The sequence below is a fragment of the Stomoxys calcitrans genome, chromosome 4, assembly GCF_963082655.1.
Source record: "Stomoxys calcitrans chromosome 4, idStoCalc2.1, whole genome shotgun sequence".
Taxonomy (NCBI): domain Eukaryota; kingdom Metazoa; phylum Arthropoda; class Insecta; order Diptera; family Muscidae; genus Stomoxys; species Stomoxys calcitrans.
In genome coordinates, this window is record NC_081555.1 from 84,968,220 (window position 1) to 84,981,071 (window position 12,852).

General features: G+C 36.8%; 1 protein-coding gene across 5 annotated transcripts in view; it reads left to right on the forward strand.

The window, feature by feature from the left end:
• LOC106090166 (tyrosine-protein phosphatase non-receptor type 9) overlaps positions 1–12,852 on the forward strand; it is a 365,847-nt gene that overhangs the window by 199,260 nt on the left and 153,735 nt on the right. For all 5 annotated transcript variants that reach the window (XM_059368239.1, XM_059368242.1, XM_059368240.1 and 2 more), the window contains 2 exons: positions 12,012–12,248; positions 12,405–12,635. In XM_059368239.1, the coding sequence (XP_059224222.1) occupies positions 12,012–12,248; positions 12,405–12,635 (468 nt within the window). The remainder of the gene's footprint in view (positions 1–12,011; positions 12,249–12,404; positions 12,636–12,852) is intronic.

Here is a 12,852-nt window from a genome sequence, read left to right on the forward strand (position 1 = left end):
GGTTATAAAAACATCATCAATGAACAAACTTCTTATAGTAAATGAGTACGGAGTTGGTTACAAAAATCTTTCCCGTATAACGAACATTTCCATTGACTATATGTGCAATGATACATTTAATAACATTTTAATTATATCACAATGAATTGTGCAATTAAAAAAAAAATAAATATGATATACAACAGCTGCCGTAGCTTGATTTCTATATTTGGATTATTGATGAACATGGCCATAAATTTTCCATAATTAAATGTAGCATGTCAATTATTACCAGCTAATAATGCCTGCTCGCAGCGATATCATCTTTGATATCCTAAAACCTTGTAATCAAATAATTGACTGTGAAATGTCGTGTATACACATAAACCGATTAAAATAATTATTTTTTATTTACGACATTATAAACAAATGGACATTGCTATGAGTCGTATAGCTAAGTATATTAGGTTGCACTGAAGTGAACACTAATAGGAATGTGTTGTAAAAAAACTAAATTTGGTGCCAGTAAGTGATTTGGTGATGATTTTGTACCAATATGAATGTATTTCATTAAGGAGTAGCGGGGATGCTTCTCCTCAAGCTCAATGATAAGGGATCTAAATTTTATTGCCGAGTCTCAACGACTTGCAGCAGCGACACCATTTTGTAGAGAAGTTTGGTCGCCTGATTACAAGCCACAAAAAGCATTTTCTTCCGAGTTTATTTAAAAAGAAAGTTGTTCGCGATGGTGTTCAAGCGCAGAAGTGTGATTGCGTTAGATGTGGCTGGAATATCACAACCGACTATTGTTGGCGAACTCAAACATCTCAAAGTGAACAAAATGTTTTACATATCGCAGTATAAATCGTTATAATGATGTTGCTGATGTTATATTTGGCTGAAATACCACAACCGGCTGTTGTTGGCGAACACAAACACCTCAAAATTAACAAAATGTTTTACATGTCGCAACATAAATCGTTATAATGATATTACTAGCATTGCCAAACGCAATGTCGATGTTCCAAAAAACAAAAAAATGGCTACACCCGAAAAGTTTTGGCTACTAAGGGCTTGGATTCAACGATATCCCTGCCGTTATAGCGATCAAATGGCTAAAGATTTAAAAATATATCGTGAATAACTGGAACATTGATTGAGTTCGCTGAATCTTATATACCTTCCACCATGGATTAATTGACTTTTCCAAATATATTGAAGTTCTTTCAAGTTCAAAAATGCTTAATTCGAAATTTTAGCCAAATCAGATAGTAAAAACTTTCTCTAGATTCTCAAGGAGTCAAAAGGTACATCAAGTTTAGAAACGATTTTGATCAGCGTGAGCGTGTATTTTATTAGTCGATACAAAACTCTGCTGGCAAAATTTCTCTCTACTTACGGTAAATACCAGAATCTCGCAATAGTTACAGTCAGTATCAGAATTCAGCCTGGCCGAATCTTGTATATTTTCCACCATCGATCGCATGGTATAAGTTCTTTGAATGACTTTTCCAATTATATTAGCGTTCTTTCAAGTTATGGAAAAAATGCCGAATCCAAAATTTCTCCCAAATCAGATAGAAAAACTTTCTCCAGATGCTCAAGAAGTCAAAGGTACATCAAGTTTTGAACCGGTTTTGTTCAGCGTGAGCGTGTATTTTAGTAGTCGACACAAAACTCTGCTGGCAAAATTTCAGCCAAATCGAAAAGTAATTTCAGCCAAATCGGAGGAAGCTCAAGAAGCCAAAACGAGGAACGGTTTATATGAGAGCTATATCAGGTAATACACTGATTTGGACCTAACCAACCTTACCACAATTCTGATATTCAAAACAAACAAGATAAGAATTTCGCCCTCTAGAGGCTCAAGAAATATAATCTCCGCCTATGTAGAATGCAGAAGGGATTCTTATCAGTATTGCCAATCAAGAAAAGTATTTCCTACCAAAATTTAAGAAAAATTCAACCAAATCTGTTCAAAACCTACCAAACGTTCTACTAGCCTAAAATGCTTTATATGTTTTTATACCCAACACCGAAGAGTTCGCCATTTTGCCATTCCATTTGCAACACATTTTCAACGCTACAAAGTACTAGATCGTCGTTATATAGTCGATGTAGGCATACTCGTCCGTTGTTGTTGTAGCAGTTTGTTGTGATCTATCTTTCGTCTGCTTGAATTTGTTGGGTGTCAAGATCAAGGAACTCTACGACTAAGATGGGTTGCATCCAGAGGGATCTGGGTCTAAGTCGAGAGGGTCTGGCTAGGCTGTTAAATAGGTGACGTGAATCATGTGATCCCTGGACACAATCGGGACATACATCTTGCACGTCGGCATCAATGCTTGATCTGTAGGAGTTGAGGCGACTGCATCTGCCGGAACGTAATTGAGCCAGAACTACTCTGGTTTGTCGGGAGAGGTCAATTTCTTCAGGTGCAATGGCAGGCGGTCGTTTTGCAAGGTCTATGTTCACCCGGGAGCTATTTACCGCATCTGCTACCGTGTCTGCATGAATGTTGTCTAGGCCCGCTTGATATGCCGCTTGATCTAGAGGTTGTATCTTGTAGCACTGAACATCACGCTCTAGATCATGTAGATCTACCTTAAGGCTTCTGGGCGGTATATACCTATCCACAAGATGGTGATTTGGATGGTTTCTGAGATAACAGCCCAAAAGGTATTGCTTAGACAGCATGGAGTTATGTCTTCGCACTGGTAGGATCTTTGTCTCCTGGTGGAGGTGGTCCACATGAGAACTGAGGAGAAAGCCCGTCCCAGTTCGGAGGGCGGCAATCTGACAAATCTGAATATTATTCCACTGTGTGTCACAAAGTTGACGAGGCCAAACTGGCGCTGCATAACTTACCACAGACCTGCAATTGCTTTGTACGTGATCAACAAGGTTTCTTTGTCTGCACCTGAAGTGCTGCCGACTAGTGAGTTGAGGATCTTGTTTCTACTTTTGACTTTATTGCACATTGCTGTGGCATGTGGGGAGAATGTGACGCCAAGTATTTTGTATCATTTCTCCATCGACCATCACAGTCAGCTCGACATTCACCCCACGCGAATTTGTAGTGAACAATATGGCTAAAGATTTGGTGGCAGATATCGTTAGATTTCTTGCAGCGAAATATATGAGGCAAGTTCATTGAGGTAGACGTTCAACCTATCGCAGATGTCAACAATGGGTGGGGGGCCTGATGCCATGATCGTACAATCGTCCGCATCCAGTCTGTCCATCTGTTTGTTGAAATCGCTCTACAACCTAAAATTCAAAGATGGGCTATATCTTAATATAGCACCTTTAATACCCATCTCCCAATAAGAAATCTCGATTTCATAAAGTCGTATTTTTGCCCCGATTTCAATCAACAGCCGTGCCAAGTTTGGTTAAAGCGATCTCCAGTAAGTTGCTTGGACCCCTCAACATCTGAGTATGGACCTGATCTACCATATTTTTATGCAGCTGCAACATAGCCCAGTGTTCCTATTGAATGCATTCAACAAAAAAAAACGCATTTCTTACCCAAAATTTACGAAATTTGGAAGAGATCCCTCTCTAGTTACGGTCAATATCAGAATTCGCCCTTTTGAAGCAGTGAAGTTCGAAGCAGTGACACCCCTTGCAACAGTATATTGCCCGTCGACATCCACACATTCATTCTGCACCCTTAACGAATATACAGAAACGAAAGGAGTAGAAAATTATCAGCCCAGCCGAAAACCGGTAAATTTCCCCCTCTTTTGAATACAAAGGTTATTAATGTGGCAAAAGTTAAGCCACAATTTACTAAAATTTCTTTCGGGACACTCTTACTTCAAAGAGATATTTTTACATATTCATATCTACAAAATATATTCTCGCAGTTTCTACTCTTACGGAATCATGTGAATAAAGAAAAAATAACATCCCCATCTGATGTGTGACCAATGCAGTGAGTCAATATTTTGCTTAATGAAATAAGAAAACAAAACATTTATTCAATTAAAATTGAACACCAGAGTTACACAGCGCCTCTGTACGTCGACTCTGATTGTGTCAGACAATTACAAAATAAATTGACAGTTAAAGCTTCCTCCCAAGACTGGTCGATCCTATCCAATTGATGTCACTTCATCATTTGCCTATATGCTGGATGGGTCTCAAGTGTTGCTGAATGCTTATTCGCCTTTAGTTGACATTACTGCCATTAGACTACAAGTGTCCCAGTGTATGTCGCCATGCCAACAGCATGGAGACCAAACAGTTCTGTAACAATTCTGAGTTGGATGATGGAGATGAGAACTTGGTACGTGTTTATGTCATGTTGCGGATATTACATTGCATTCATCAATATGTAATTTAATTGAGTGTTCTCAAGTGTGTTTTCCTCGCCGCCTGCCAAAAAGGATCTTCCCCTGCCAAGGCAAAGGCAGCCAGCGAGGAGTACAGACACAGGAAATACATTAATGCACCTACTTGGATTGCAATCAGAGCAAAACGTAGTGTGTATTGTTGAGAGGTGTAATGGCTTAAGTCAATAGAATGCAATACTGCATAGAAAAAATTAAAATTGGTTTCAATCACGATTTTAATTGATCCAATTAATTTTGTAATTGAAACTGCTTTAAACACGAAATTGATAATAACACAAATATTCAACATTTTTGGAACTTCCAATTAATTTTTTAATTGATCCAAATAAAACAATTATTGAAATTTTCAACGAATTTTTTAATTGGCTCAATTAAAACAAGTAAAACGTGCTTAGTTCGACCGGGCCGAATCTTGTGAACCACCACCATGGATTCTGCTTAAAATATATACAAAATTAATTTAGTTGAAGAGCATAATTTTATTCTACAAACGGAACTCCTGCAAAGCAGCAAAACAGAAATTGTGGCCTCCATTGGCTCAAGAAATTGAATCGGGAGATCGGTTTATCTTGGACCTATATCAGGTTATAGACCGATAACAGACCATCACAAGCAAATCCGACAAAAATTGCGGCTTGTAAGGGCTCAGAAAGTCAAATCGGGAGGTCTGTCTATATATGGAAGCTATATCAGGTTACAGACCGATTAGGACCGTACTTGACACAGTTGCTGGAAGTCATAACAGAACACCGCATGCAAAGTTTCAGCAAAATCGGACAAAATTTGCGACTTGCAAGGGCTCAAGGAGTCAAATCGGGAGATCGGTTTATATGGGAGCTATATCAGGTTATAGACTGATTCGGACCTTACTTGACACAGTTGTTGGAAGTTATAACAGAACATCACAAGCAAAATTTCAGGCAAATCAGACAAAAATTGAGGCTTGTAAGGGCTCAAGAAGTCAAATCGGGAGTTCTGTTTATATGGGAGCTATATTAGGTTATAGACCGATTCGGACCGCACTTGACACAGCTGTTGGAAGTCACAACAGAATACCACATGCAAAATTTCAGCCAAATCGTACAAAAATGGCGGCTTCCAGTGGCTTAAGAAGTTAAATCGGGTGATCGGTTTATGTGGGAGCTATATCAGGTTATAGACCGATTCCGACCGTACTTGACATAGTTGTTAGAAATCATAATGGAATACCACATGCAAAATTTCAGCCAAATCGTACAAAAATGGCGGCTTCCAGTGGCTTAAGAAGTCAAATCGGGTGATCGGTTTATGTGGGAGCTATATCAGGTTATAGACCGATTCCGACCGTACTTGACATAGTTGTTGGAAAATCATAATGGAATACTACATGCAAAATTTCAGCCAAATCAGACAAAAATTGCGGCTTGTAGGGGCTCAAGAAGTCACGGGAGATCGGTTTATGTGGGAGCTATATCAGGTTATAGACCGATACGGACCGCACATGGCACAGTTGTTGGAAGTCATAACAGAATACCACATGCAAAGTTTCAGCAAAATCAGACAAAAATTGCGGCTTGTAAGGACTTAAGAAGTCAACTCGGGAGATCGGTTTATATGGGAGCTATATCAGGTTATAGACCGATTTGGACTGTACTTGGCACAGTTGTTGGAAGTCGTAACAGAACATCGCATGCAAGATTTTACCAAAATCGGACAAAAATTGCGGCTTGTAAGGGCTCAAGAAATCAAATCTGGAGTTCAAGTACCCAGCGCCCCCCCAACCACACAACTTCTCTAAACAGATATTTTCGAAGTTCATGTCAATATGGGACTCAAATAAAAAGTATTAGGCAGTAGATTACAAATATGGCGTAAAACATTAGGCCCAAGTAATTTGAGGTCGCCCACCCCAAGCACCCCCAAATGGGCATATTAGCCGACCATGACTATATGGGACTCAAAGGCAAAGTATTAGGGAGTAAATTACGAATATGACATTAAAATTTGCTTTCAAGTCTAGGTGGCGCTTTTCCTCCTAAAGATATGTCAAATGGGTTATTTGACCCATTATGACAATATGGGACTCCAATGAAAGGTATTTGAGAGTAGAAAACGAATTTGATATCCAATTCAAAAGCCAAGGGTTTTGGTGTACTCCCTAAAGCACCCCCTAAACTGAACTTCATATCCGTTGGGAATAAAGAACGAATTTGATATCTATTTTCAATTTTCTATTTTCAATTTCAACCCAGCCGCAAAACACCCTCCAAACGGTTCATATTTACCGGCTATGGCAATAAGGGGCTCAAATTAAAGAGATTTGGAAGTCCAGCACGTTTTTGACATCCATATTTGAGTCGAAATGTCTGAGGTGCCATCCCTCCCCTAATGAGAACATTACCCTAAGGAAGAATATTACCAACAGGAATCGAGAAGGGGCAAATTCGCCCACATCAATGAAAGCTTTCCGATTCAAGTTCAAACTCAATGATAGCCGAGTCCCGAACAGCATCATGCAGTGCGACACCTCTTTGGGGAAAATTTTTTAAATGACCATGCATGGCATTGTACCTCGCAAGTGTCGCCAACATTAAGAGGAGATAAACACCGCTTTATCCGATGTTCTCGCCAGGATTCGAACGCGTTCATCGTCATAGGCTACAATGGCACGAATACGATATCCGCATTCAGGGCGAAGTGTCCCCACCCTAAAAAGATATTAGAGAGTTATAGAAGGCGCAGCGGAGCGGGCCCGGTTCGGCTAGTTATTTATATTTTCAAAGATCATATTTAAAGAAAAAATAAATCCGATGTTTTTAAAAATGATTGAAAGAAATAATTATTTCATTGAATAAGATAAAATTTTTGCTGATGAATTTTTAAGTTTCAATTAAAAAATAATTGAATCAATTAATTTTTTAATTGAAATGGAAAAAATTTGAACTACGATCGTAATGCGAAAAAAAACTTCAGATTCAAATAAAAAGAAGATTGAATCAATAAATTTCTTAATTGAGAAAGTTTTTTTTCTCAATGAAATTTGTAATTAAAATAATTTTCGTAAATTTTTTTGTAGTATTAAAATTTAACAGGTAACGTTATTTCGAGTATTTATAATCTGTCTACAAAACTGTATGCCTGGGCTCCTGGCCAGAATATCCAAAAGAAAACTTCGTTGAACTGAGTTGCAGCCTCATAAAACTTTTCTATAAAAAGAGTATAGTGGGCTCCTTAACATTGAGCTAAAACTTTAATCGTACTTTTTGGTATGTGGAAAGATTCTGGCTTTCCTTCATTGAAATGTTAATGAGAAGGTTTGCATTTTTATGTACTGACTCTACTCGTGTGCAATTTGTTTTTATCTTTGAATTGGTACCTTCTTCTTCTCAATGGTACAATTCTGTGCACATAGTTCTTTCAATGCTATTTACTCTCTTGAAATATACATATCTCGTTGTAATTTAAATATGTATAAAGGCCAGTAATTACTATAAAGTGTTTTGCAATACACATCAATAGCAATTTATAAGTTCATTTATTTTGTTGGAAAAGTTGGAGCGGGGCCGAGGGAATGTGAGAGAGGGATGTACTAATTATTCATCAAGGCCGGAAGCGCTCACAGCAAGACGTGGAACCGGATAGCAATTCTCAATTCTCTGTAAGCAACTTGATTGATTTGTTTTTTTAATTGCTTGCAGGTTGGGCTAATTGCATTGGCCTTTTCGTTTTGTTTGATTCTTTATTTTTTGCTCTTATCGGAGTCAAAATTCGATTTATTGCCAGACAAACTACTTGTCCTTTTTCAAGTGTAAGGCCATTGCCGGCAGAGGTGATTGATTTTCCGGTTTTTTTAACACACTCATGCACACAAGAGAACAAGCATTGCTGCACTATTCAGTAACCATGAAGTTTATGATGCACTTGATATTGCTAAACCTGATGGAAACACTAAAAAATAAATTGGAATTTAGAGTCCAACTAGTGAAAATGATAATAAAAAAACAATGATGCAGAAAAATTGTTTGACCTGTTTTATGGAAAATTTTCGGTAAAATATTTTCCAATGATAAATTTCGCTGGTAATTTTTCTATCACACAATTTCAGCAGAAAATTTCTTATAAAACTTTCGCTGAAAAATTTTTAAGGAACATTTTGCTAAAATTGTTCCCGGAAAAATTTTTAGTAAAATTTTTGTTAAAAATTTTCCAGCAAATTTCCCCAAAAATTTCTGTGAAAAAATGTCCATAGAAAAATGTTGGTAGAAAATTTTCTATAAAAAAATGTCGGTGGAAATTTTTCTACGGAAAAATGTCGGTGGGAAATTTTCTATAGAAAAATGTCGGTGGAAATTTTCTATAGAAAAAAAAATTTATGGAAAATTTAACTACAAAAAAATTTTAATGGAAAATTTAACTGAAAAATTTATAAGAAACATTTTGCTATAAATTTTTTACTAACATTTTGATAAAAATGTCGTTGAAAAATTTTTGGAGAAATTTTTCTATAAACAACTTTCTACAGAAAAACAAAAACAATCGAAATTTTCTAGCAAACTTTTCGCAAAAAAATTTTAGTAAAATTTTCCAGCGAAATTCGTATTTGAAATTTTTTTGCTGCACTTTTTTGATAGAAAAATTCCCACAGAGAAATTTCTGTAAAAAAATGTCTATAGAAAAATTTGGTAAAACATTTCCTATAGAAAAATGTCGGTGGAAATTTTTCCATAGAAAAATGTCGGCGGAAAATTTCCAATAGAAAAATTTCCGTAAAAATTTTCTATAGAAAAATTTAGGTGGAAAAATTTTTGTAGAAAAATTTAGGTGGAAAAATTTTTGTAGAAAAATTTAGGTGGAAATAGAAAAACTTCGATGCAAAATTTTTTATAGAAAAAATTTCGGTGGAAAATTTTCTATAGAAAAAATTTCGGTGGAAAATTTTCTATAGAAAAAATTTCGGTGGAAAATTTTCTATAAAAAAATTTCGGTGGAAAATATTCTATAGAAAAATTTCGATGGAAAATTTTCTATGGAAAATTTTCTATGGAAAATTTTCTATGGAAAATTTTCGATGGAAAAATTTCTATAGAAAAATTTTAACTGAAGTTTTTCCATCGAAAATTTTCCACCGAATTTTTCAATAGAAAATTTTGTATCGAAATTTTTCTATAAAAAAATTTTTCATCACAGAAAAATTTTGTGTGCAAAATTTTCTATTGAAAAATTCGGTGGAAAATTTTCTATAGGGCTTTTTAAAACGATCTGGATGGTTCAATGGTAGGAACTAGAAGGCATCTTCCTTCTTCTGTTCCTGTGGTATTAGTCTGCCACTTAAACTTAACCTAACCCAACTTTTATTAACAATTTACCACTAAAATTTTTCTATAAAAAAATTTCCACCAAAATTTTTCCATAGAAAATTTTCCACCAAAATCTTTTTATAGAAAATTTTTCACCGAAATTTTTCTAAAGAAAATTTTCCCCCGAAATTTCTCTATGGAAAATATTCCACCGAAATTTTTCTATGGAAAATATTCCACCGAAATTTTTCTATAGAAAATTTTTCACCAAAATTTTTTTATAAAGAAAGATTTTGGATCTATAAAAAGATTTTGGATGAAAATTTTCTATGGAAAAATTTTGGTGGAAATTTTTTTTATAGAAAGATTTTAGTGGTAAATTATTAATAAAAGTTAGGTTAGGTTAAGTTTAAGTGGCAGACTGCCATCTGATACCACAGGAACAGAAGAAGGAAGATACCTTCTAGTTCCTACCGTTGAACCATCCAGATCGCATTAAAAAGCCCAACAACTTGCGAATGTTCACATCCGCAAAATCAGACAGGTTCTCAAAGAAATGAGAACCTAAAGTGGAACCCCTTCTGACTGCCAATGCGGGACACACACATACAGAAGGTGCTCTAAAATCTCTTCTTCTTCGATATCCTCACAGATTCTGCAAAAGTCGTTACTGGCAACCTTCAGTCTGTCAGCATATTTTCCGATTAGACAGTGACCTGTCATGACGGACACAATGGCTGAGACGTCTGTTATAGCCAGTGACAACAAAGCGATATACCTCTTCAAGTCTAGATTAGGCCACATAGTTTTGGAATGCGCAAAGCCCCATCTTTGTGATCTTCCGTCAGTCGTTGCCCTTCGGTTGTATCAGGAACCGATTGAAAGCGGCTCAGGTAGGTTGTAATTCACATTGCCTGGAACATCGGACATTGTATAAAGGATAACACAGTGTCCTTAGCCGCCACATGACCAAAGAGAAAGCTCCCTTAGCCTCACGGCAAAGGTTGCAGCAATCTGTCTAGCCACAATGTCCAGAGGCATTAGATGTAGCATTAAATTGATGCACAAGCAAGCCATCCCTTGGATCCCGTTAAGTATTGAGCAGTAGGTGGACTTTTGAAGCGCCGTTCACCAGACCATAACACCATATAGCATTATAGGTCTGACAACTCCAGTATATACCCAGTGCATGGCGCGCGGTCTTAACCCTCAACTAAACCCCAATGTCTCTCTTGTAGGTGTATAGGAAAAGAGTTGCCCTTCTTTCCAAAATTTTGGATTTGAAGTTAGATTTCATGTCCAGCACAACACCCAGATATTTTGCGCTTTCTGTAAATGGAACATTCTCTCCTCACAAGGAGACAGGTGCCACTGTAGGAAACTTGTATTTCCTGCTGAAAAGAACTACTTTCGGTAGCCCACTTCGCTTTTGCATGTAGAGCTTCCTGAAGTATTTCTCTTAGAGTGCTGGGAAACTTTTCCCTAACCGCAAATGCCACGTCATCGGCATACGCCACCACTTTTACCCCATTTTCTTCCAGAGACAATAATATATTGTTAATGGCTATATTCCAAAGTAGAGGAGACGGTACATCTCCTTGAGGTGTTCCTCAGCTGACCCATCTTTTGAGATCCACAGATCCCAAGCCTGCCGTAATGCATCTTTTGGTAAGTAAGTTATTAATAAACTTTCTTACGGTAGAGGTGATGCCTAGAAACTCCAACTCCTTCATGATTGACGTCGATTTTACTTTATCGAAGGCATCTTCAATGTCAAGAAATGCTACCATTGCATATTCCTTGACAACGAGAGAACCCTCTATGTAACCGACCAGGTCGTGATGGGCTGTTTTAGTGGATTTGCCTTTATCTCCAGAGATCTTTGCCCTAAGATATGTTACTATCAACCTCTCAAAAGTCTTCAGCATAAAGGATTACAAACTAATAGGACGAACATCTTTCGCCTTCGTGTGGTAAAGTTTTCCTGCTTTCGGAATGAAAATGATCTTCGTGTACCTCCATCCCACAGATATATATGACATGCTGATATAAGCAGAGTATATCTCCCTTAGCCAAGGAGCCAGTTTAACAACAACAGCTTGTAATACCGGTGATACATCATCAGGGCCTGGCGACTTAAAGGAGTCGAAACTTCTTATCGCCCGAAGGATTTTCGGTTCAGATACAATAATAAAAAGTAAAAGAAAAAAAAATAAACTATGTTTATTTATTATTATTTTTTGTTTGTTTTTAATATCTGTTAGCGATATTTTGTATATCGTCTGTTGTCATCCATAATAAATCCCTAAATTTTTGCTTTAATATTTTCAATCAAAAGAATATCCTTCCTTTGTGTCTTTTAAATACTAATATCCTTTGGTTTTTCTTTTTGCAGGCTGTGAAACAATTTATCGAACTTTGTAATAATATTGGCTCAACATGCACACCTAGACGTAATATCTCACAGACAACTGCTGTCAAGTTCCTTTATGCACGCAAATTTGATGTCCCCCGGGCTGTGTCACTGTATGAACAACATGAACAGATACGTCTCAAGGAGGGGCTCTATAATATTGATCCGGATGTTGAACCATTACGTTCAGAGTTGCAAACGGGCAAATTCACAATATTGGTACGTACATACATATGTAATGTGATGATGATGATGATGATGATGATGGCGGTTGTAGTGCTGTTGTTGTTATTAGTATTGTTGTCGATGTCTTGCTGGTTCATTGAGTCTGATGTCCTGTTTTTGTTTTCTTTTTCTGTGTTGTTTACCATTTAGTCTGCCCGAGATTCCAGTGGTGCTGCCATAGCCCTCTTCACCGCCAACAAACACAGTCCCTTGTGCGTCACACACACAACGACACTGCAGGGAATTGTGTATCAACTGGATTGCGCTTTACAGGATACAGAAACACAAAAGGCTGGTCTAGTGTTTATCTACGATATGAGCGGCTCAAAGTATTCAAATTTCGATTATGATTTATCTCAGAAAATTTTGACATTACTTAAGGTGAGTGCAGATAATAATATTTAAGTTTTTTTTTTAAATATTTGCTATATATGTTGGTCTCTTTTTGATGAGATTTTGCATTTGCGTAATAATCATCATTATTCTGGCATGGTCATTATTTTTTCCTAAGATTTCCGACTGACACAAAGTGTTACCAATTCAAACTACCGCATGTTTTTGAGTGAAATTTTTTTTATTGATTTAAATAACAAAAATG